The 27,377-nt window shown below is 41.9% G+C and overlaps 1 protein-coding gene across 1 annotated transcript in view; it reads right to left on the minus strand.

Annotated features, from left to right (window-relative positions):
- Nucleotides 1-4,598: 4,598 nt before the first annotated feature.
- Nucleotides 4,599-27,377, minus strand: part of cxadr (CXADR Ig-like cell adhesion molecule) — a 39,096-nt gene continuing 16,317 nt past the window's right edge. The window contains exons 2-7 of the mRNA XM_061085428.1: nt 19,160-19,329; nt 15,289-15,493; nt 10,608-10,763; nt 10,361-10,483; nt 8,452-8,590; nt 4,599-7,374 (exon numbers count right to left, since the gene is read on the minus strand). Of these exons, the coding sequence (XP_060941411.1) occupies nt 7,092-7,374; nt 8,452-8,590; nt 10,361-10,483; nt 10,608-10,763; nt 15,289-15,493; nt 19,160-19,329 (1,076 nt within the window). The 3' untranslated portion in view covers nt 4,599-7,091. The remainder of the gene's footprint in view (nt 7,375-8,451; nt 8,591-10,360; nt 10,484-10,607; nt 10,764-15,288; nt 15,494-19,159; nt 19,330-27,377) is intronic.

Genomic DNA, 27,377 nt, shown 5'->3' on the forward strand with positions numbered 1-27,377 from the left:
CTGGAGCTGCTGCACGGAGAGGAGGCTGCAGTCTGTGAAGGTGGCCTGGAGTACGTGTCCAGCATGGAGAAGAGACATTGTCTAATTGCTTGGCTGGAAATAGCCTGCAGCGGGGAGGGTTTGCTCCGCTGGTGCAGAAGGAAAGGGGGGGATCGCCCCATCCTGTTAAATCATCACCCTGACCTCTGCCCCCACTGTGGCCACCCTGGCTGATGCAACTGCACATGGATACACATGTCCAGGACTAATAGGTATGAACATACACATGAACAGACAACGAGAGGCGCACACACTCACACACAATACATCACTGACAGTGCTGTGGCAATAACAGAGATGACCCCAATCAGAAAAAAGGGAAACCGAGCCCTATTCCCGCACCAAGGCTACATTTTATTGCTAGCCTCCGTTGTGCCCTCCTGATGACATGGCATTGGAGGTTGATCACCTGTAATAGAGTCCAGCTGAGGTGCAGATTAAAAGTACAAATCACATTGCGAACGACTGAGCTGAGCTGCACCCTGTAACCTCCATCCAGGTCTGGGGGGTGTACACCACTGTGCTCCCCTGGTTCCAATCTCGCAGCTTGACTCGAGGAAGATAAGAGATAACAAAGCACAGTGTTGGGACAAAGCGTCAAAGGAAACTGTGCAAGAGTGAATCTGCAGTGTGACAGTAAGAGAGGATATTAAACCAGGTGTCCTACCCCTGAGCGCAGGCTGCTGGATCTAAACCTTCTTTTATTGTCTCCCTTCATTTTTCAGCCGTTACCATATGGAAGCAGGTTGAGAAGCAACTACAATTATGTTAATTTCCACACACGCGGGGGTCTCAGAGGATGAGAAGGAAAGTGCTGCTGTCTTTCTGTTGCCACACGCAATGCTCCCACCAGTGAGTAAAATGTCACGTCTGCTGATGAGCATCACCTCACTGATCCATGAAGCTCACCAGACAAAGTCCCCCAGAGAGACGGGGATCTTGAAATAACATGATGTTGTTGGACTGAGTATAATCTCAGCATGCATCCACCGCTGCTTCCCACTTCTCCCTGGAGCACAGAGGGGAAGGTCATTCATCAAAAGTCACATATTAGTCATCTGAATGTGAGCGGCATGGGGTCAAAGTAGGGACCTAAGATGATGCTGAGATGCAACGGGCTTAGAGGTCGGCCCTTAACAGATGACTCCGTATCGACCGAATTGGAAGGTTGAAGGAAGGGGGGGGTGGCTGTCAGATGGTGTACCACCGCTCTCCTCCTCCCGGACTGGAAGCTGAGGAAGACTGACAAATGAGTGCACAGCAGCTGGGTAAGCCTCATGAGGAATCTGGGCTGTCTGCAGGCGTAGCAGACAGAGTGGGATGATTGGCTCAGGTTTGGACTCAACTCCCTCTCCACAGAGGATCTGCCGTCTTCAGCCATAACGTGCAGGTTGTTCAAGGCGACATACGGTTGAGTGCCGTGAGTGTTTGCATGGTGACACACTGATGTTGCGGCGTTTTTTTTCCAATTCCTTTTCATTTGACATGGCACAATGACTGTGCATTTAAAGTTCAGACTGTCAGATTTAATTTGAGGGTAGCCCCAGATGGACCAGTTGCGTCAACGAGGTACAGTCATATATTTACTTACCCAAATCCCGTGTTTGATATTAATATTATGATCTTTTAAGTATGAATGAAGGATGATGAATTGAAAACATGAAGCAACTAAAATTACTGTCTCGTGGTTAGGGTTGCAAAATTCCGGGAATATTCAAACTTGGAAACTTTCCATGGGAATTAACGGGAATTAACAGGAATTAACAGGAATATACGGGAATTAACGGGAATTAAATGGAAATGTTGTAGGTCATTTATTCTAACTGTATTTACCTTGTCATATACAGATATAAATATAAACATTTTATTTCGTCATTTTGGCTGATTTGAGCCCTGAGGAAACATTGGGCACTTGACTATATGCTTCTGCATCGTTGTGTCATTCTTAACATAGGTCTTTGCACAGTATTTGCTAATGTACACAGCCTTTCCTTCTACATTGGCTGGGGTGAAATGTCTCCACATTAAGATAGTGCACGTGGCATTGTTCTGTAGAATAAGATGAGAAAAAAGTTTGTAAAAAAACACTAATGCAATGCCAGAGATATAAAAAGTTAGCCAAACAATTGGAATCGTCTGTAAAAATATTTTACAATTGATGGATAAATTAATGGAAATAGGCTAGATGAACAGATGAACAATCCTCAATCAGCATGCTAATATATTTTCCCCAGTAATATCATCGAAACTTACCGGAAACTTTACGCCCCTTTGCAACCCTACTCGTGGTTGTAAGCCTCTGTCAACGAGTCAAGTTGCAAGAAACGTGACAACAATTTGAAGAGTTATGGAGTTGATTAATGGCCAGAGATGAGTTTGTGCTCTACAATGTCACAATGAAACAGAACGTCATCATTTCATAATTTCATCCTATCACATATTTGTGTTGGATTTTGTTACAATTAGCAGATTGATTCCTGAATTAAGATCACAGTGACCTTTAACCACAAAAATCCAAACACTTGAGTCTAGGTGACACTGTGTTCCAAATATGAAGAAATTCCCTGACAGTGTTCCTGTGATATTGCATTTACGAGAGTGGGACGGGCAACCCCAAAACATACTGCCTCAGGCAAAAGGCTGTCATCGGCTCAGAGGCATAAAAAGGCTCCAAGGAAAATGCAACACCCAAATGTAGAACTTCAAATGTCTTTTTATAGATATTTGGAAATTGCTCTGCGAAGTAGAATCATTTGAATATATTCTGTATCCATCTCATTCCTACAGAGACCAAAATCTCAAGAGGGGCCATGTCTGAAATGGATGTAGCTCCTCAGTCATTCATCCGTCATGGCAGTAAAAGCTTACGTTCCCATCATAATCTCCGCCATTTTACATCCAGAGTGCTACGAGCACTGAGCCAAAAATGTTAATGTACTAATGTGCCATTGGAGCTGATGGGACTCCTCTATATACATATATGCATATTCCACTGTCTTACCTAGAATTCCCTCTGCCAGCCTCTCCCAAACTGACTCAGATTTCTAAAAACAGTAAGAGCTTAATGTGTGTGACAGCAGGCGTCCGACTGGAGGAGAGCGACATTGATGAGCCCGGTGCTTTTAGAGGACTCTTTTGTGAGGAGGGAGCAATTCATACTTTACAAGATAAATCATCCCGCTAGCAGCCAGCTTAGACTGTGTACAACCAGATATGGTTGCCAAGGAAACCCTCCTGGAAAACCTGTGAGGTTTTTTTTGCCATACCAGCCTCCTTGATCTGTGCAAACAATTGATACCTTACCCAGGCAGGAGGGAGGGAGCAGAGGGAAGTGGGAGGAATAAGGCACAAATCCACACGTGCCTAGCACAGCACCACTCTCAGCTATGTGAATGAGGACATCAGGTATAAAAAAAATATATCACAAAGGGATATTCTGGATGTAATGGAGGACACTGATTGATGATGTATGACTCATTGTACATTAATTTAATGAGAGAACAGCGTTTAGTCCATAAATCTAATCTGCACACGTGCAGTAGCACACATCACTAATGTGCTTTTAATGAATGTTTTGAATGCACTGCCATAAACGTGCCATTATATCTCTCCACATCCATTTGCGGGACGGCTGTGATTGCATTGGTACCACTACAGCTGAACAAACCCACAGAGGCCCTGACATGCAGAGCTGCTGGGGAGCCATTAGGATCCATGAGTGACTTCGACGAGCCCCAGATCAATGCTCCAGGGACCTATCTATTACTGACATCCAATTATAGCAATGGCCGTCCGCTTAGCGCTGCTACTAAGTGCTCTAGTCTTTTTATTGACTAGCTGTCAACGGCCTGAACACAGCGGAGGTATTGGCTAATAATCAGCTATTGATCTATCCACATGTCAAGATCACCAGCATGTTGCTCAGTGTATAAAGAGAGTGAGGAGGGCGACAGTTGTAACAACAGAAAGACACGACATTAACTCGTGTCCCTAAACCATTAAAAAGGCATTTCACATCATTCACATCAGCAAAGTTAATTAAACAGCTAGTTTTTAACCATTTTGATTAGCGCTGGGTTGCAATATAAAGTCATTACCCACCACATTAAGTAAATGAGGAAACTGGCTGTAATCAAAAACATGCTGGAAAAAGTCGACTCGTTGCCAGGGACAATAGAGTGGAGAGAGGGAAATGATAAGCACATCAGGCCTACAGGATGATGAGGGTGGCTTAACCGTGCTGGGAGGCGTGCCAGGTCACAAACCCCTGTATGTTTATACTGGAGCCCAACGGCAACTATTGGCGGTGGCAGGGGCTGATTGTGTCTGCCTGCTTCATTGATTTATTACAGTCATTAAGTGGTTAGAAAGTCCCCTCACCTGGTGTAAGGGGTGGAATTCAGTGGCTGATTAAAATTAATCACAGTCAAAAAGCTGCAGGAGGCCACGTCCCTGGGGAGCACGCTCCACCAGAGGAGGGAAATGAAGCTTTATTCAACCTCAAGTCAATGGCTGCTCCTGCTTCTGTAAACAAACAAATAAACAAACACTATGGCCTATTCTTTTGTTCATGAACTTTTATTATTCAAAAATACAGCACAAAAAAAACACACAGAAAGAAAAAACACACCGTGTGCAAACCTCAAAGGAGATCTTCATACAATATTAGTACGCAAATTTAAACGCTACAGTCATTATTGTTAGTAGTAGTTGTAATTTATGTTCTGAGCACATAGAGTGACAGTAAATGGATTACCTCCCTAAGAGCTCTGTACTGCCTGTCAGCAGGTGAAAGTCTCACTAGAAATCTACAGGGGCCCATTCTGACAGTAAACACCCTTCACGTACTACTCACTCACTTGCTCATCACACCCACACAGTAGTGTTTTAAATTGAACCAGGATGTAATCTATTACTCGAAGCAGGCTCAGGTCTCACTTTCCTTGGTGACAGAAAACTGGTTAAACATGAAACCTGCCAAATTTGTTTCTATAACAGTCATGTCCCCTATGATGCTAGAATCCACAAACACTCACTCACGCTCTCTCTCACACGCACACACGCTGCCAGAAATTCCCAATCACACCAGGGAGCATCTACATTGTACTGAAAGGCCCCTCCTCTTCTGTTTCAGCACGGCAGAGCATCACATATACATACAAACATCATCTGTGTATCATTGGACTGTGTTGCGATTAGATAGGGTTACTTCGCAGGATATTTATACATACAGCGAGAAGCATTTATGTTATTTTTAAAAAAGTGTATCAATGACAGAAGTTAAAATAAAGTTTAAAAAAGGAACATGAAGTCATGTTTTGAATACAAAATAAAAGCTTTTACGACAAGTACTTTTGGGTTGTGGGTGAATTTGCAGGAGTTGAGCAGGTGTGGGGACATCCTAGACTTGACCTGAATGAGGCAACAGGACCCAATAGGCTCACGCATCGATGTTGTTTTGGTGGCTGTGGGCTACGTCGTCGATTCAGGATGATGCTACTGCACATAACACAGTGCACACTGACGTGCTACGGCCAAACTCATCTGGGGACAACAAGGCACAATTGAAGTCAGTATAATCCAGCAGAGGTGAGCTGATGGGAGATGTGTAAGGCAAAAATAAGGAATATAATAAGGCGTCGAAGCAAAAAGAAAATTTGCCCATTCCAGGTATTCTTAGTGCTTTTTTAAAGTAGAAGACAGGATGAGATGTTCGATTTCTAGACGTTTTTCCCAACAACAAGAACTTGCATGAACTGGCCTATTGCAACTCACACTGGCCGCCTCAATGAAAATTATCACATTAGTTCCTCTTTGGGGAACTTTCTTACTGTACATCCTTCATGAAAATGCCAATTAGCACTACAGGAGCAATGACAGGCTTCATATTGACCACAGAGAGAAGGTTAAATCAAGATATCGGCTCCTTGTACTGCCACAGCAAAAAAAAGAAAGAAAAAAGGAGCATTACATATGCAGCACCTCGGAGGGGGCTGACTGCTACTATATATGATAAATCAAAGAGCTGTTGCTCTTGTGCAGCTAATAAGGTGTGTGCGTCAACTTGTTTTTCTATTTTTGTGTTTTCGTGGTCGTTGAGGTTAGGGGCCTATTGACAGTCAAACACAATTAAAGCAGATTGCTCAGTGAACCTTGTTGTGCACCACCTCCTCTGAGATCTCTGGGGGAGGGCTGGACACTGGTCTTTTATTGTTTTTTAAGCTTGGTCAAGGAGCAATAATCCAGCCAATCACAAGATGTGGTGGCTTCAACCCCCTCTTCCCCAGCAGCCAATCTGGTCCGTGTAAGCCCCCCACCTAAACCCTGACTGGACGATTCAAACAGTTCAAACGCTTCAAGAGGAAACGGCTGACCTACATAGACTGTTTTCAAATCAGAAGGAAGATTAATTCAAATGAGTGAATTTTTTTAAAAATTGGCCAAGGCTTGGTCCATCTCAATTTACATATGGAATTAAAAACTAGTAAAGACTGGGTCACCTGACAAATTATACTGTTAAAACAATTAATGAGTTATATATTTCCCTAACTCCCATTCATATACATAAACTTATTTTCACGCACACATACTGCTGCAATTTTACACATACATGCATGCATACAGCTGGCCATTTAGGGGCCTGTATCTGATTTCTACAGAAAGGGCAATCTATATATATATATAAAAAAGACATGCATTCACTTATGTACAATATAATTTGTATATTGACCATTCAGCTTTATACCCACACTAATTATTTTTTTCTTTGAGAAAGCCCAGGAAGTAAATTTCATATTTTTTTTGTGTATTTATATTTGATAAAAAGTAAATGTGCTCTGTCATGATTCCAGTACAACTCCATTTTTCTTCTCAGCACCACAGCAGAGCCAGGTCTTCATACGAGGCGTATACTCCCATGTGTGTTATGAAGAGTTACAAGTCGGGTGAGTCAGCCCATCCCAGCTCTTGCTCCATCTTCATTGTCTTGTGTCCTACTACGATCCTCTGTTCCCTCCCCTTGTTGCACGGCCCCTTCACCTGAAGAGGACATGCTAGACAATTGAGCCGTCCCTGTTCTGGGCAGGGATCATGACAGCAATGCCTCCCATGCGACTGAGGTTGGGGCCGGCCATCCTGGCAGCGGTGGGGGGTGGCAGAGGGACCTGGCTCGGTGGCCTCTCGAACTCTTCTGATGAGGGAATCTTGTCGTACTGGGGCTTCAGGGCGTACTCGTGCAGGTTGGAAGGCGACATGGAGCCCAGGGAGGAGCGCTGGCTGCCCACGGTGAAGCTGCGTGCTGTGGAAACACGGCTCTTAGGAGGAGGCACGTCCTCTCTGAGATCAAACACAAAGACAGCAGCACATTTAGACAATAAAGGAAGACAGCTACCTCACTCATGAGCATCAACTCAAATATATTGCATATGGAAAAATCTTTTCTGAGGTGCAATGAAGCATAATGAAGTTTGATTGCGTGCAAGCGTAAAAATATGGAATGTCTGGCACTTGCTGCCCACAGTGAGGACAACAATGAATACTTAAAGAGTCTGTATGAATCATTTCAAAGGTGAAACATGATTTGACTAAATAAAAAGGGACAACTAATTGGAGTTGATTGGTTGGGGCTTTGTCTGTGCTGCTCAGCCACTCTTACACACTTGCAGCCTATAGACATGGCGCCGAGCAACCGAATACAGCTATGCCCCGTTCTCCCTCTGCCACCACATTAACAACTAATAAGCAGCAATAATCCAGTTAAATGCTCAATCAAACTGAGCCTGGGGGGCCAGAGCTTGCTCAGTCCGCAGCATCATGCTGTGGTGTTTCAGCAAATGTGTGTCTCTGTGTATACGAGACGGGGCCAGTGGTCTAATCCTCTTTGTCCTACAGCGTGAGCAGTGTCACATTGTGGTCTTTAGACAGATTCAGCCAGCAGCACAGTGCTAGTAAGCCCGGGGGTTGTATAGAGCCGGTGGGCCGGATGCAGAGTTAGATGGCGAGGGAGCTGGGTGTTTAGGGTCGGTGGCTGTGGAGGGGGGGTGCGGCGGGGCAACCAGCAGCAGACATGACAGAGCAAACAAAGCTTTCAAACTGATTACCACAGCTGTTTATTTGAGTAGGGGAAAAAAAGAAAAAGAAAACCGCTGATGGAGAAAAACACTTTCATGGTTGTTGGGACTGTGGGTGATGTGTGTGTGTGTGTGTGTCTCAGATGACCACAGGTCGAATTGAGTGCTCAGATTAATGGTCACATGTACCCTCTTGCATTTACTACGCTTACCTTTAATCCAGCATTATACAACCTGAGACCTGTTTCTCATTATACTGTATGGCAGAGTCAACACAGTATTACAGAAGAGGGAGCTTTGAGTATCTGTGAGCCAAATCTCATTGATGTTTTAGTGAGTGTACCTTATCTCGTTGCAGATCTCCTTCTCGTACTTCTTCCTGTTACGAGCACGGCAACAGCAGAAGAGGATGATGGCAATAATGATGAGGATCAGGAGTACAGCAATTATGGCTCCTGCAATGATGCCTGCGGTGTTGGGGGCTAGACAACAACAGAGAGAATAGGGTTGGAAAGGTTGGTGAAGGTGGCAATGATTCGACTGCAACTACCCGTCTGTTTTCTACAAAGACTTCAAATTATAGTGCTGGGTTATTTCCTGAACAACAGTGGTGCTCTTAGTGGTGCACCTGTTCTCATATAATCAAAGCTGGAAGGAGCTAAGCATTTCTCAAGTGCAACAGTCACCATTGTCACTCTAGCAATTGTCCAACCACTAAAGTGTAAATTATATTTTTGGTCCCTGAGACAGAAACAGAGGGGGATCACAGAGTCTGGGCAGGATTGGCATATAGCAGTATGTGTAGCGCATACTGCAGTACTGTAGCTTTATAGCACAACAACAAAACTGTGGTCCTGAGCTGCAAAAACAATACTCTGTGACAAAACCAAAACAATGACATGTATAAGAAAAGTGCAACAACACCAAAATGTCCATGTTATGATGATCGCAGCATCATGTTCCAGCACTCAGCTACGGCGGCCCCATGCTGCAGCGCATGAGTTTGACAGCGCTCTCACAGCATGTGGTACCGGAGCTTCCATTAGCCAAGAAGCTAAACAGTAGACATGTGGCCTAAAATCTCCAAAACACGTCCATGAGACCTTTTAATCCAAATTTTATATGCAATGGAATCTTCAGAAGCTTTTTCACGTCAGTTGTGGTAGAACTGAGAAACAGACTTTTTTAGGATGTAACCGCTCAGCTTGTCCATTAATTTTCTATGTTTAGCTGTGATAAACTGGAAGATATTTATTGCAATCATCGACATCATCTATTGCTTGGTAAGTAAATAATGATAACTGAGCATTTGCTGTATGCATGCAAGCACTCATAAATATACTATTCCTATGTCTGCACTGGTAATACATTTCTATCTTAAAAAATACTTCACAAATGTATCGTAACATGATCATAATAACACTTAATGCTAACAATGTACCAATCAGTTTCTGAAAAAAGGACAATATTTATTAATTTGCATGAATAGGTACTAAAGTAGCACCCAGATTTGGAGCAAAGCTGTTGCATGGATGAATTGATACAGCAGTGATGATGAATCACCTAAAACTTTGGTCCAGACTAAAATATCTCACTGAGAGTTCAAGCTTCTAGAATAAGAATATTTGATAGTAGACTGAATATTTTTAGGTTTTGCGATGAAATAAGTTCATCATGTTTGCTTAAGATATTGTGTTGTCCATTTAACATAGGTTTCTGTTGTAAACCAATTAACTAATTTAGAGAGTATGTGGCACATTGATAAATTATGGAAATAATCTTTAGTTGTCCCCTTACTTTATGTCGTAATTTGACAACACATTCATATCCCCTGAAGATGAACTGTGACCCCTCCACGAAGGAGGTTACTTTTTGATCCGTGTTTGTTTGTCAGTCTGTTAGTTACTAGGACTACACAAAAAGCTACTAGAAAGATTAACAAAAATTTGAAAGGATGTGGTTTCTGTCTGGGAAAAAAAATACATTTTTGGTGTGGATTGGGATCAGGGGATGGATGCAGGAATTCACTGTCACTTTCTTTAACATTGTAACAAGGGCGTTTTTCAACATTTCCATTGATTTCTCTGAGAAAAATAAATGGATCTTGATGAAATAAAAATCTGGCATGTTTAGGGGACTAATATATATGATATATGACAATATGGTGCAGATTTGAATTAAAAGAGCAACAATTCTAAATATGAAATAAGCTGATTACAGGTTCATCAACATATAGTCAGCTGGGTACTCACGAGGTGTTATATTGAGATGTATTATACATTCCTCTGTGCCAACAGGATTGGTGGCAGTGCAGCGGTAGGTGCCTGATGCGCTGGCAGATGCGTTCCTCACATTAACGGTACCTCCCACAGGGTCTGTAGTGAGGACGAAGCACACATCATTACAGAGACGTCCGTGTTAAACAGAAAGCAGACCTGTGTGAAGCACTTCATCACCATTTTGTATTTGTATGAGAGTGATTGTGAACAGGTCTATTACCCAGGACAGAGGCAGCAGGCAGCAGCTTGCCATCACTGATCTTTTCCCAGCTGTATTGCAGGGGGTTGCTGCCCTCGCCAGATTTGCACCTCAGCGTAATGTCTTTGCCTTCCTGTGTGGGGCCTTCGGAGTAGCACCTGGGCTTGGACGGCTTTACTGTGAAGTAGAGGGAAGGGATTCAGCAAAGTGTAAAACAGCAGACACATCCAGGGGGTCACATAAGCCAACGACACGCACCTCCTGTCAACAAGCCTGATATTTTTCAGTATTGTATGTTATGCGTCATACATTAGGTAAGTTTATTTCCTCCCCTGCTCAAAGCAGCAGTTATCGGTGTAATGAGAGCTGTAATCAGAGTAATTGATCCAGCTGCTGTCGTTATGAGGGCTGCCACTCAGGATAATCACAAAGAAGATGAATGTCGTATGCCTTTGGACACACAAACACACAAATATACAAAGAGGTAAGAATGGAGTCAACGCCTTCTGTCTTAAAAAAAAAAGGGTGCAGAGTAAAACAGTCAGAGTGTTAACAACAAATATGATGAGAAAACAAACAGAGCTTAAAATTAAAAGCAGATGGACAGATAGTCAACCAGGTGATGAGATCCAGGAGATACATTTTAGACTGCTAAAAAGCCTGGAGTTGGGGTCCCCAGATCTGATTTATGTGTCAGGTAGGAGGGGGGAGCTAAGCAGGCGTAACCATAAGTATTAACAGTAGCCTGACCGTACTGAGAGCCTCCACTAATCTAATAAAACACACATGGTGTTAGAATGGAGGGGGGGCAGAGCGTGAGAGAAAAATTAAGCAGGTGGTGATGGACAGATGAGAGTGTGATGGGGGTCAAGGCTGTGTAACTCCTAACTCACTGGTCTGCTCTTTGAGTGTGTTACACCTACACACACATCCATGCGCCACACAGTAAATGTCAGAGAGCTATGACATTTTGAATGCATCTTCTAGAGGTGAAAGTCAACTCGAAATGTCTGTTGGCTGTAACACACTGCTCCTGGTATTAGCACGGCTGTCCGATGAGCAGATTTACTTGTTTGAAAGATGAGGTCAGAGAAGAAGGTGACAGAGGCTGGAGGAGCACAGACAGATAGAGGGCAGGGTAATGCAGCCAACCTGGCTCTGTTAAATGAACAATGTATGGAAATGTATTAGTTGCAAAAGGCTATGTTGTGGAAGAGATAAGCAGAACTCTGGTGCTAAATTGTGGAATTTAGTACAAGGCGCACAACTTCAAACAGTGTCAACTGATCGCTGAACGGTAACCTAAAAAATAAGCGACTAGCAGTCACTGAAACAGGGTAGAGAGACTTTACAGTGAGATCCTGAATGTGATGCGGATTGTCTAAACTTGAAGCAGGCAGAGCTGAGTGACTGGCGGCTCAGAGTGAAGGTTGGGTCTCGTCAGAAACAGTTGTGAGAGCTTCTGACATGCACTGCTGTACTAAAAGTCGCTACTCTCCTTCTGTTATCTTCAATGTCCTGATGCAACCAGAGAAGGATACACAACATGGGATGTTACACCCTGTCCAGCACCTGGACACCATGTACAGTCGCTGCAGGGGTCAGCATGTGTGTATACCTGCATGTTGCAGTGTTTGTGCCAAGCTACAGTTATACCCTCTGTAAAAAATGAGGTATGTTTGTGTTTGCGTACACATAAGCATGTGTGTCGTCCCCTGTTCTGAGGACCATCCACCATGTAACAAGATCAACCTGCAGGTAAAATGCAGAGCAGGCAAGATGTCCTCACCTCTTCTTGTCAGTGTGTCTCTGCTCAGAACACCACTGCCCCTTGGGTCAACAGCTAGCAGCCTGTCAGCTCTTGTAGCCTCCAGCCCTTTATCTCTCTCTACTGAAAGAGACTCAGCAATAGCTGATGCTCTTATAGTAGAGAAAGAGAAACCACTACCATCCCGACAGTCGATACAACAAAGTAGTAACAGCAAAGCTACAGTAGCATTAACCGGCCTGGCATGATCATATATGATACAAATGTTTTTAAAAATACTCTTTCGGAGACACTCAACGGGGCCTGAACAACATCAACAAGAGGAATTTAAATATGGCAGATTGTTATTAGGCCGATGCACATAATTGGTATTTGAACTTGCAAATCATTCCATTGTTACTGAGCAGTGATCTCAAAAAATACTACTCTCTATCTACTACAAATCCGATACAATTCAAGAAAATGGCGTCCACTTCTTCAAACGCAATTTTTTTTTTAGAAAAAAAGCATACTGCCTTTATACTGGTCCTGTGGTGTCATCCAAGTGTCCATAAGTGACCCACATTAAAATTAATGTTTTAAGTCTGTTAATTCCTCCTGGTTACTGCTGCAGTTCGGGAGAACTTGTGAGAATCGAGAGAACTGCAGTAACTACGACGCTTGGATGACACCACAGGAGCAGTATGGAGGCATTTCATGTTTTTTACGTTTGAAATAGTGGTCGCCATTTACTTCATGTATTGGATTTGGCTGCAATGTTGTTTAACCCTGAAACTTCGAAATTTGTTGAGGACTCAAGCAGTTCACCCACCCCTATATCAGCATAGTGGTGAGTATAATGAATGCATTTTCATTTTTGGGTGAACTATCCCTTTAAGCAGTGATTTATTTTTGTAGTTGCTTCTGATCAGATCAATATTTTATGTAAACTAGCCTCCCCCAAGGCCTTAGTCAGTGGTTATTGGCTCAGCTGTAGTTGCAGTCTATAGTTAATGATTATCTGTGGCCATTCATTGCTTTTATTATGTTGCTGCTTGGTGGCATCGTAACTCTACATCAGAGAAACCTGCTTGTTTTCAAATGGCTCATATATTTCTGGTTGAACCAGTTGGTGCAGTGCAGTTACTTTTGTACACACGATAACATGTAAACAAGCACCGCGGCCATTTTCTGAGGCCTGTCCTGTCTTTAGAAAGGAGGAAGTATCCTGATAACAGGGCTGTGATAGCAGCACAATGTAGAGCTTATACCACAACACACACTTGAGTATGTGGGTTGTTTTCCCCATATGCAAATACCAGACGGGTTTCGGTAGGCGATTTACTTTCGAGTCAGTTGTCTGATCAGCAAGGCCAATCTGTGAGTGTGTGTTTGCCTAGGGAGTGAATCATATGACTTATACAACTCTGATGTGTCACCCATTTCACCCTGTGCAAGCCATCTGAGTGCATAGACTCCATTTATAATGTTTGTTCACATTGGTGAAAAGGAAAGATTTTTTTTTTTTGCTTTGATGGTGATCTGTCATATACCTGTTTTTTAATGGTTACATAGGTCTATAGTGTACTAATGAGTAGATTAAGACTTTAAAATGAATAATCTGTTATTATATTTTATCATTATTAAACACTGAAAAAAGACATTAAGGAGCAAAAACCTATTATTTTTTTCCAGACTAATAGTGAAAACTAATAAATCATGACCACTATAAATAAAAAATAAAAGTCAGACATGATCAGAGAGCATCTAGGGTGAATATAAAATTGTATCAAGGGGGCAATGCTCTACAGCCACTGGGAAGGTTATGCACTCGATTTTAGAAGGGATTACATCAAAACCGCCAAGGAGGGCAAAGGGCGTGTGATCTAATGCATTTCCACTGTGTGGAGAGAAAGAATTTACCCTGTGAGGGGGAAAAGGACTGCTACCCTAACGCCAGTTGTTTTTCCTGCTGTAGTGTAGGGCTGCAACTAACGACTATTCTGATAGTCGATTAATCTATCGATTAACTGAAACGATTAATCGACTAATTGGATTACGAATGACACAAACTCTCAATTGCTCTTATTTAGCCGATAGATTTTAAATTTAGCTTAAAGTTGTTTGCGGCATGTGATGACTGAAAATAAAGACAATAACGATTGATACTTCACTCAAAAATGTTTTTTAATGAACTTTGCTGCATATTAGGGTACTATTGATAAAAAAATAAAGAAAAATCTAGTTTTTGTCCATTTAAAACCAAGGACAGGAAAAGTGCTAATATAAAAAATAATTGAAAAATCAAGGAACCATTTTTTTATGTTAACAAAAGGACAGGGAAAGTATCAGCAATAAAAACTATCAAACGAAACTAAAGTTTTCTTCGGACTGAGTAATTGTGACTAAAAAAGACGTTTGTCAGGCAATAGGATAAAATTATGCTTTTAAACTCGTAAAAAAAGGTAGGTTTATATAGCAAGCTAGATAACAGGCTATCTTACCGAGGCGAGTCTGCATCGTCTTACGATGTCAAACGTGCCTCCTCTTCAAATACTCGTGCACAACGGACATGCTCCCATGGAAAGCAAGGTCCTCCTTACAAATATTGCAGGTAGTTTTTTTCTGGGCGATGTTAATTGTGAAGTTCTCCCATATTTTTGACTTTCTGGTACGCGATGCTGTTGCAAAAGACACCGCCATTGCTCCATGTTTTGTCGCTATTGCACATGAGCGACTTTCAGAAATAGCAAGGGAGCGAGATGGCTCACTCTTCAGCTACTTCCATTTGCACCACCGGTAAATCTACGTTTAGTTGAGCTGCACGGCACGAAAAACACGTGCTATGAAGTAACCAACATCGACGGTTAAATTCGGTTACTATTTTTGTGATCGATTTTTGTCGACTACGTCGATTAATTGATGCACCCCTACTTTAGTGACTGTTCCACTCACCCATGACGATCAGCGTCATTTTCCTGCTGCGGATACCGGGAGCCTTCTTCACCTTACACTGGTAGGTGCCCGAGTCTGTTGATTTCAGCCCCGTCAGGTTGATGGAGCCGTCACCGTTTTTGGGGTCGGCTGAGTTGAAGTGGACTCGGCCTTTCATGGGTGGAAAGTAGTCCTCGTAGGACCTGTCGCCTGAGTACAGGATAACCTGGTGGAGAAAAGGGAGTGCAGGCAAGAGTTAGGAACTCAGACCTACTTAGAATAATGTCCTGTATTTGACTGATCGGTTAATGGAAATTGAAGTCCTTCCATAAAACAAATAAAGCCAAGGCCTTGAAATATCTGTAAAAAAAAGCCTAGCTTACTGAACCAACCAAAAACTATGGAAGACAGACAGCGCCCTTTCTTTTATCTCTGCAATGCCCTTCAGCCTGTGCTGCTCTGCCCTTTCGATGCTGTGGAAGAACGAAGGTGGAACAAACAAAGCCCCCACTGTGGAGTCAAATCAACACCTGCTGTGTCAACAAAGAGCAGTAACCCCTAATGATGTCCAATTGCCCCCCCCTAAAAAACCCCACAGAGTCTGGGTCTTTAAAGCAGCAAGGAAATGCCTAGAAATAATAGCAGGGTGGAGCAAACATGTCTCATAACAAGTAGCAGGGGAGATAGTGATGGGGAAAAAAACTAAACACAGGGACACAAAAAGAGAACAAGGAGAAAAATAGAAATGCAAACTTTGAAAAAAATTCGCATTCTCCTTTATAGACACTGGCATACTCTTCCACATTTCCATGGAGACAGTCATCAACAGGCTTTTCTGTGCCACGATCAACACCAGGCATACGCACAGCAATACCCCTGGGTGGAGAGGAGGAGGGAAGAAAAACTAAACATTGCAGCAGGAGAGGAAGAATAATGAACCCATCAGAGGAGGCAGAGCACTCAAAGGAAGCATGAGAGGAGAAAAACAAAGTGAAGTAGACTCAGTGAGGTTCTAGTGCATCTACACCAAGTTGCTCCATTTCCAACTGGAAGACTAGTTTCTGGAGCTGTAAAAGGAGGGTGTTCACATTGAATGTTGTGTTCATCTTGTACACATTAGCCATATAAACAGGTAACCCTGTTAACATTCCACTTGGATCTCACGGGAGGGAAACTTATCTCTCCAACCTCACTGGGGATCAGAAAATCAGCAGTAATAACAGTGATATGTGAGATGAGACCATGGCGGAGAGGAAATTAAATTGCCTCAAGCTAAACCAGACAAAAACGTGGGCTCATATGTTTACACACATGCACACCTTTAGCAGCAAAAAATCTTAAACTCACAATAACCTTGAGTATCACGATCCAATGTAAAAACAAAAAAGCCCATAAAAAGCCCAGGGAATGAAAATGAAAAGGGCAAATGACTAGACAAGCTGGCAGGGGCCGCAAAGGACAGAAGAGCACCACAGTGTGTGCTGCGTTTCATTAGAGATCAGGTCACTCAATGATACAACCGCCACCTGGCCGGGCCCTTCTCAGTAGAAGGATCATGCTGCAGAGGTAAAAGATCTCTACTGGCCAGGCTTAGTTTCATCAGACACATGTAAAGATGAGGTCATTGTCACATGATGATGTTGCTCCGGGAGGGAAGAGGAAGAGGTGCAGATCATTTGAGAGGCAAAGCAGAGGGCTGTGATACCTGTGTACAGTAAATCTGCAGACTTGAGTGTGTTGTGTCTTTACGCTCCCACAGAGCCTTTTAATGCAAGGAACTCCAAACACTGCTGCCACATGCTTTTACTGCAACAGTTCTGCCCCAAGCTGTTTGCAAGGTTAAAGCGGAGTCACTACCTGAAAATGGAATTAGCATCCTTCATTATTCAGGCTACACAGAATCTAACAAACCGTGGCCACAAGCATGCACATTCCTCACTGATACACAAACATTCATATTTTTTCACAAATCATGCCATGCCTTTAAATCCAAATCCTTGGGAACAAACAAACATTCCTGGCACAATAACTTGAATAAATAAAAAGCTCTGCTGCTGCTGTGCTCAAGGACAAAAGAGGCAGTTTGTATGACATGGGGATTTTGATGTATTTTTCTAAATACTTCTATTCACTCTGATTTTATTTCGTAGTTGTGGTAAAGACACAGGGCACAGCCTTCTTTCAGCTAATCTGTAGCCAGGGAATGAGGGACACATGCAAATGACTGTTACTATAGGCATGCCTGGCATCTCTCATTCAAGCCCAACAAAGCAACATGTATTAGCAATGCTTCACCACCCACTAAAAGAGCCTGATGATATGCGGGATATTCCAGATGAAGGGGGGCATCGTTACCCAACAGATACCGGACTGAATAGATAATAATGTGGCATTACTTAAGATTGCATCAATGCAACAAATACTGCTTTGAATCCTCTGTATGGTTAATTAATATGATTTGAATTAAGGGTTACTTACACATGCCAGACACACCACATAACAGCTTTGACTCCCCAATTCATGAGATCCCACGGACTGATCCATTCCTCTACTTTCAAGTTTTATCTGATAGTAGCTGTTCCTTTAAGAACACCCTGGTTTTTCTAATCTCAAACCAGTGAGCAAAGGTTTTCCATGGTTCCTGAGCATCTGAGAGCCTCTGGCTATAAAGTTTAGCCTTCATTCATGTCTCCTTGTCTGACCGGGTATAGCTTTTGAGCAAGCAGATCGGCCTAATTCCATTGAACACTGTCACATATATTAAAAGCAGCCTCTTGGAATTAATATGCTGTTAATTACAATGAACCTACTCTGTGCATGACTTCATGCTGGTTAAAGGCTATATGAATATGAAAGTGTGTATGTAGTGAGCAAAATCGGATAAGTCAAGGATAATAAATACCCTCAGAGAGAGATGTCTAGCCTGTTTAAATTACAACAAAGGTTTGGCGACGCTAATGGTTGCTAAGCAAACTGGCACCTAATAAAGAAAATAACACATGCTATTAGGGAACATTTCTGGGAACATATTTCTACAGTTACATTCAGAAAAAAATTATGTGGTGCTACTCCAGACAGTGTGGAAAGCAGTGACAAGTAGCAGGGGGGCATACTCCTTCCTGGGTGAGAGCAGAACTGGTTGGGTCAGTGGACAAATCTACTGGTGAGCCTGTGACCTATTTGTAACATTCTGGGGTAAAAGAACCCAAAACAAAAGCAACAAAAACTAAAGCCAAAGGACACAGGTGAAAAAAAGAGGAGAGGGATGGGAAAGCTTTGTGACAGGTGGGAGATAGCGGGAGCAGCGAGCCAAGGGGGGAGGGCCGCACCACTGGACTGATCTGTACAAAGAATCTGTCTCAATGGCTTTGAAAGCCTGAGGCTCTTTGGAATCCATGCAGAGTTGTGTAGTCTTCCCTTTTCATGGCTGAGGGCCATGCTGGAAAGGAAAGACACAGCCTGGGATAAAGCAGGCTCCCATCGCTCCCACTATGTGTCTGTGAGAGAACTGCAGAGAACAAACGCCCAACAAAAATACACCAGGCTCAAATTACATTTGTATTACATACTGTATGCTTCCTGTATAACACTGCAGAACTCCGAGAAAATACACACCTAACATGGAAAACGTATTGTATTTCACCGCTTGCACAACATACAAAGCCTCCTCAGTGCTAAACACAAACACTGATGAAATGTAGCCTTCCATAGGAGAGAATAAAACAAATTCTAAAGCTTCATACAGGAGATCAGTTTGCAAGAAAACATAGCAGCAACAAACCAGCAACAGAACAAAGCTTGACGTCACTCTAATGTGTTAAATAAAAGCCAGTCAGAGAACAGATAACTTCCATTTGCAGCAACACTGTTTGTAGGGAACATGTACACGTACCACTTTGTCCTCTTTCTGGTTGTCGGAAGACAGTAAGCTCCATTCAATATCCAGCGGTCCAGAGTCTAAAGCGGCCAGAGTAAACTGGCAGTCCAGCTTCACAGTCTCACCACTGGCCCTCTCTATGGAAGTGGACTGTGTAGACGTGATTTCTAGACCCGAGATCAAACCTGGACAGAGACAGAAAGAGCGGAAGTTAATATCAACATGTATGATAATGAAAATAACTAGAAATGTTTGTATGTATTGAGTCCAAGTATCACGAAGCAACTCTGGGTTCCTGCAGTGTTTTACTTTGAGGCATTCAAAGACCTTCTTGACTCTGCACCTATTTCATGGTCATACCAATAAAAGAATGCAAGAAACCAAGGGGTAATTATACATTAATTTATGAACATTGATATTTATGTCAACACTTCCCAGCTGGATATAATTGCATGTAATATAATTAATCAGTTAACCTGGACCCAGATAGTTGACAGGAAAGCGATTGATGGAATAGACAATTAAAAGTGATAGTTCTATTAAGTTCATTCATTTTGTTTGCTAAAAGCCACACTGAATTATGAACTGATGAATGTCCAACTTAATGTGGTGACAGTGTGCACTAAAAGTCTGATGATGATTGAAATTCCACAGGATTGAACAGTGTTAAGGTTAAGGGTGCATTCCACCAGAGCTCCAGATACAGGAAATTAAAGAGAAAAGCACAGGTAACCGATTTTTTTAAGAACTTGCTGACGATTAAATGTTCCACATTATGTAATTTGGAAGCTGTTGTCAAAGTCTTACAGAGGATTGGACATTTAGTTGCTTAGAGACTGCTCATCGTTTGTGAAGAAACATTGAACTGCTGTTTTAAGTATGTGACGCCGCTCAATGTTGCACATGTGTGACAAATCGATAATGCTTTGTAGTTTAGTGCAGGCCTTTAGCAGCGCTGCCTTTATGTAGAACTGTTAGACCCTGCCATCAAGACTTTCCACTGGTCATAACCTTGCTATGAAATAGACCAGTAGAAGGTGGCAGTCCTTGCTGTAGTACTTGTGAATGGTAAAATTATACGAACCAATAGAAATGGGGCTGTACTGACACTTGGCCTACGATTCTAAGCAGTGCCCAGATTGACACTTGCATTCAATTTTTTAATCCACCAGAACCAGTTAACAGCCTCCTCTTAAATCCACTACTGAAATGTCTCACTTTTTTTATAAGTGTGTGTAAGACCTGCCATCAGTCCACAATCAATCCAATACAAGAGACAGACAAACATCTAAAAACAAAGAGAACTTAGAGCATTGCTGCTGACTAAGGTTAAAATAGGTGGTGGGATACATGTACTCATTAGCAGATGCTGACTACTTCAGACAATGCAAGCTTTTAGAATCTATATAACCTTTATTTAGTCAGTTAATTTAATGTTGTTACAAGCTTTACACCCTGAACTGTCAAGTCTGCATGAACCAAAACCCTTTTCAATAGAATTGTTTTTATCTCAGTAGGTTTTTATCTACATAAATCAGGAAAGCATGAGGTGACATTCACAATATGAACATCAAAGTACTCTACTCAGCATAATGACCCACTTTACTCCTTTTATACTGATGATTAATCGACAGTGTTTTATATTTACTGCAACATTTCAGCCAGAAGGCAGAATTTGTGATCTATCTATCTAGGTTTGCTTCTCCAGCTTTGGCAGCAGTCTTTCTTTAAATTGTTATTACGTGTATGGTTTATAAAGTTTTGTTCATCTAGAGACCAAATGAGGTGCACTGACGGACACGACCAGATCACAGCCCTAACATTCTGTCTTGTAACACCTCAGATTAATAATTGCTCACATGGTTTTAACCTGCTTTGATGCATGACCGTGTTCATTTTAAGCAGTGTAGAAAATAACTTGCAGAGACCAAAGGCTGTAAATCCAAAAGGAGTGTTGGTGATGAAAAGTTCTTTAGCCTGCTACTAATTGTGCCGTTAGGATGCAAAACAGACGAAAATAGTTTGAAGAGACTTGATTTATAGAAGCATTTTCTGTCAGCTGTTTAGAGTTCTTATTCTGGGAATGTGTCAGTGATAAAGTCAACATGGCTCCATCTTGTCTGAGAAACAAATTTTTCTCTTAAAATATGCATAACTTAAATCATACAGTGGGTAAAAAGGGACTAGCATAGCTTAGCAAAAGAAATGGTGGTGATGATAAAGAAAATCTGTGGCCTGTCACCAAACTGGAACGGACTCTTAAGCGTTTTATTCTTAGAACGACTAAACATAATTTCCTGGTGACATCAACTGGGTTAAGATTCTCCATTCAATAAGAGATTTAAGCCCCAGCAAGGAACACAGTCCATAGAGAATGGAGTTGTCACATGCTGCCTGAACACATTAAAACCCTTTCGACAGCCTGCCACCTTCCAGTCAGTGGGGGAGGGGGAAGAATAGCTTTAACACACACAAAAAATTACCACAACATGTTGCTGCTAAAAGACAAGCATTTATCACATCGCACAGATGACACCCAACACATGTAAATAAAATACAAAGGTGATATAAGGAGAATTTCGACCTTTTCAAAAACTACAGCATTTTCTTAATCTGCCTCTGGATCTCATTTAGTTGCATTTACACTGACGGAGGGAGAGCTGCCTCAAATGTGAAAGATAACAAACGAAAAAGGAGTAAACCCTGGCATCTGTACTCACTTTGTCAATAGGAAAATTAACCTCTTACATCTCTCTATGGAAAGTTTGGCTGCAAAAGTTTCCTTGAAAGACAAACAAATGAGAGCATGTGCATCTATTCAAACCAAAGGCAAATGTTCAAAGTGCAGTTTGTAGTGTAGAACGTTTGTACTGGAGACACAGTGTCTTTTAGCTTTGTATGTGCAAAGGAAAGCTCTGACAACTAGGGTTGGGCATCTTTTAATTAGTCTTTCCCCACCTATATATTTTATTCCAATGCTAAATCAATACGTAAAAACTGTTCCAGTGCATAGATGGTGCCACAACCGATACTTTGTTTCTTGAACAAGGCACAAAATAACAGTTGACAATACAAGCACGTTTTATCGCCACGGCAAAACTCATTTACAGAATTAAAAAAAAAATCACATTTTATATCAAAACTAACTACAATAATTTAACACAAAATAGCAGTTTCCATGTTTAATACAGCAAAAAACTCTAGCTCCAAACTTGTAATCAATTGTTTCCCCACCGCCAGGGTCAGGGATGCTCACACATTTGATGCACGTCCCGGGGTCAGAATCCTTTCACATGAAATACAGCCACACTTTCTAAGACTAATGATACGAGCTGCCAGACTCTCGTAGAGAATGTGTTGGCACCGGAGTAAAGCACGTGTTCTGATGTTTGTTGCCTATAAGGCCTGGTGCACACTAGATGATTTTCAACTCTAAACCAATTGTAAAACTCCCATAATTAGATTAGACCGATTTGTTTATATTATAAACGTCAGAAAGCACACGTTAAACAATTTGGCCATTACGCAAGAACACATTCTTGCCGTTTGTATGAAACCATTTCACAGTGGCGATCCCTTGTGATCTCACAGAAACAACATTGATGTTTTTAGTCGCCGCTATAAAAGTACGCAACATCCAGTAATCTCGTTGTTTATTGTGGGTTGATGCTCAGTATTCCATCAGAGCCGTGTCGAATCAGGTCTAAAATCTCCAATGCCTAGGATGGACAACTATTTTCAGTATAGCTTAGACACCGAAATCTGCGCTGTGATTTGGTCAGGAAGGTACAGGCTATTTAGGAATCGATGCCGAACGATGGACAAATGTCCGAACTTTGTTTTACCAATCTCACAACCTATGTTGGGCTGCACTGCTGCTTTTTCAAATCGATGTAGAGTCTGAGCAAGGTCAAGGTGATAAGCAGGATGTCGACGTAACCAAAAAATAAAATAATCCCTCTTGTTGTGGTTGTGGTTTTGTGTGATTGTGCTGAAGTCTTTAGATCCTGGCCCTCAGGGTGTGGAGGATGTAAGCTACATGTTGAGGTCCCTGCCTCATTTCATGTCTGTTTCAGCCTGAAACCACACTCTGAGCCCTGAGCGATGGTGGACAACTGAATGAAAATACACCACACAAGTGTATACACAGAGACATGACAGTCTCAGTCACACCGACTACTGTTGAAGCTCAGAGGCTGGCATTTGGTATGGTTGCAAAAGCATAGTTTCACTGCCTGGCCACCTCCCCCGGTGCTGCAGCTGGTCGTTTCGGCCCACAGATTATGACAGATGCCCTTGATGGGAGCGATCCATTCCCTTCAGCAGGAGCAAGAGAAACACGGCGCAATATAGAGAAAAATGAGATATGTCTATCACTGTCAAAACGGATACACAGCTTGGCATCTGCATGACAGAGAGCTGTGCCGATTCATCGAGCACTTAAAGAAGCTGGGGTATTTTCAAAGTTGCATAGAAAGAGGGGGAAATTGCATTCAAGGGAAAAAGGAAGGTACTGTGTTCTGTGACAGGTGATAAGGGACACTGTGTGATGTACCTCTTAAATCAATGACAGACCTGTCAGGCTTTAGGCAGCAATCGTTTAAATTACAGTTCGGCTAGAGGCTTGTTTCCTTGAGTTCCGGACTAATGCAAAAAAAAAAGTGTCTTTTCATAAAATCATCCCGCACTAGCAAACAGATTTATTTGCTTACGCTTATGAACGTGTCTGGCTGAGGGCTCAGGTGACAGCAGTGTCAGATAAGACGTTTATAAACAGCACAAGTGTACTGTAAGGTTTAAAACGCATTTAATCAACAGACAGGAATATATAATTCTGCTTAATACAGCTAATGGAAGTATAAACTCTAGTAGAGGAACTGTGGTAAATGCAAATCAGATCATTTGAGCAGTTTATTATAAGCCTAAGTAAATCTGCATCTATAGCAATACAGGGTAACAATGTTAAACGCCATGTGTTCTCAGACATCTTCTTAATGTGGGCAGCTGGATCTGACAGGAAACCACGTTTTTAAATGTTTTCTGTCCTCACTGGTTTTATAGGGTGGGGCTCCTTTGGAAAAAGACTAATCAAACGTTCAACATTTGGGTTAAAATGTTTTTAACTGTTCAACTCATAATAAATAGTAACTAAGCAAAAAGAATGTTTCTTATAGTCATGGATATTTATATTATAGAGAAACGTGTAAAAGATTTTGAGTTACTTTAAAAGTCCAGACCATTGTATACCATTCTACCAATGTCATATAAGACATTTCCTGGCCCTCGTCATCCTCACCAATAAAATAATTGTGTCACGTTTTATATGCTTCATGCACAAGCACCCAGATGGCCATCCTATCAGTAAAATGCAAATCACTATAATGGAGATCAGTAAAAAAAAAGAATCTCTTTAATCATTTTAATAAATAGTCCATTACATGAGGCCTGTAAACAGTGCAGCAAAAAGGAAACAAGTCCTCAAAGATTATTTGACCCCTTAAGCCACTTTCAGATATGCACTGAACTCCACAGATCCTGAGTATTTCTCCTGAGTAGGTGCAATTCTCCAGAATTAACCGCAGGTCATGTCTGAAAACGGCTATGTAACGATGTAGAACTTTAGTCATTTAATCGATAAACAAAAAATATATGTGCAAGTAATGTATTATTACTTATTATTAAGTGTTTAATAGTTCAAAACTCACCAACATCAAATATCATCAGATTTTCATAGATGAAAAAAATCGTGATTATTAAATGGAAATACATGAATCCGCCTACTTTAGATCAGTGAATAAAAATACAGGATCATACTGTTTAAACTTTGTCTGTTAGTCCAGCAGGAGCAGTAACATTTATAATCACTTAGAAAACAAGAGCGGTTCGATGACTGTTGCTTGGAGCAAACACTCTGATGGAGGATTTTAACGCAACTCGCTGGGAAAAAATCATTCCCTTCCACTAGCTTCTCGTAGTGGAATAACACAAACAACTCGGTTAGCATGCTCAAAAAGGCAGCTCACAGTGTTAATCAGTAACTATCAGCACATATTGTACATGAAGTGTGTGAACAATGGAGCATGTGACACAGAGCAGAAATGATCTCACCGGGCTCAATGGTGAGAGAGCACTCTGTATGATCACTGGCTTAGATTGGGTGAGCATCAGTCTGTATTTTGAGTAATGGCACCAGAACAAAAGTAAACTGTCTCTATTCCTCAAAGGTAATAATCATTGGCTGAAAAGAGAGACCACCATTCCAGTCCAAAGAAAACTATGAAAAAATGAATGCTGGAAATTGCAGCCATAAATGTACAGCAGAAATAATGTGTCTTCTGGTGTAGTAGGAACATGTGTGCTACTGTGAAAGACTGTATGTTCACGTAGTAGTCACACGTGGACACACATATACACAGTGGGGGAGGGCACGATGGCTAATTAGAAAGTGTGTCTTAATAACTATTCATGACTGCCAGTGTCTCGTCCCCGTCGGTCTCCATCATACTGTCTGACACAGCACATCCCAGTGGGGTTACTGGGAGACAAGGAATGAGCTAGAGGAATTTCAGGTGTCAGCGCCCTCTATCCTATAGCCCCACTGCTATTCACTCACCCACCCACCAAAACCTCCATGTCCCCTCTGACTGTCCCCCACTCTCTAACACACCCATGATTGTGGAGTGCAAGCCCCCCCATGCCTCCAATTCTCTCCGGTCCTGCTGATTGTAACACCACCACCCATCCCCTCAACCTTTGTTGCATACAATGGGGAGCGAATCCTGTCTCCTGGCAACCAATCCCTTCGGAGGTTGCTGTGGTGCTTAAGAGACAACATGAGCGAGAGAGGTTTGTGGAAGTGAACAAACTCAAGCCTGAATCAATTATGATAAGGTATCTGTACAACAGTCAATGGCACATTTAGTCTACAACAAAAATAAAACAAGGTAGAAATGTATTTATTTTTTGGGGATATTGCAAGATATTAAAGTGTTATTACTAATGTTTATTCCTGGTACTGCATGTAAGGCTGGAATCATTATGCATATCCTAAAAATACACGTTATCTCACACTGCTATGGCTTGTCAGAACCAGCTATAATTCACTGATCAACTGTTGTGGCTTCACCTCTTAACCAGAGGAGATGCCTCAAGCACAAACCAAGGGATCAGCTCACAGTTCAGTCTTTTTTCACCCTGTTCTCAGATGAGACCATTACATTTCTTGTGAGTTGAGCCAGCTAGCCATCTGTAGTGAGGCCTGGAGTCACGGCCGTCCAGTGAGTTGCGGCAGGTGTTCAAATAGTGCAAATTATCTCCATACGAGACTGTCATGCTTCAGCTTATATCCCCTCACACAATGTGTTTATATATGTGTTTGTGTTTAAAAAGACAAACATTTTACTCAATACATATTACATTACACATACATGTAATATAATCCCCTGGCCCCATTTTCAAATGAATAATACTTTTTTGTTTGTTTTGTGATGGGCCTGGGAGGGCCTTATGTGACCTCGCTTTTCGGTCTGATAACATGCATTTCTATGAACAACTATCAAAACAAAAAAAATGAAAAACCTCTATAGCACAAATTATAATCAAGGGACAAAAATCACATTGAAAACATAAACCAAGCATCTCAATGCCAATCCCTGGGGGTTTTATAAACTAATTTTGACACAGATACAGAGAGATTGAAAAATGTGTAGCTTATCAATTTACCTCAAATCTAATGAGCAAATACATATTAACGGACCTGTATACTAACCGGTATATCTACAATAAGCATCAACTGATCACCTGTGTCCATATTCTACAACCCGAAAAGATTTGATTTTTAATGACACGTACGTAGATTCCTAAGCATTCCCACAGAAGCAATTTGTCATGTCTTAAAGATAGACCAGACATGAGGTTAAGCTGTGGTGTAAGGAGCAGCGTCACAATAAACCCTGAAACCAGGAGACAGACTGACAAGCTCCTGACCCTTGTGCTAGCCAAATTAAAGACCCTGAGAGATTGGCGGTGGTCATAGTGGATCATAAGCTTCTTTCTCCACCATTTGACCTTAAAGAGAATCATTGGAGTAAAGTCTGAGAAGCAAAGTCTTTCCATGGGGAGATAAAGGCAGGAGCTATTTCAAGCTCACAAGGCAACAACAGTGACAGGAAAAAGCTTGGCTAGGTGAAAGACATTGCACTGGGATTTACCTCCATTACATTCTTTAAAAGGT

This window comes from Limanda limanda, chromosome 14 (assembly GCF_963576545.1).
Source record: "Limanda limanda chromosome 14, fLimLim1.1, whole genome shotgun sequence".
Lineage (NCBI taxonomy): Eukaryota > Metazoa > Chordata > Actinopteri > Pleuronectiformes > Pleuronectidae > Limanda > Limanda limanda.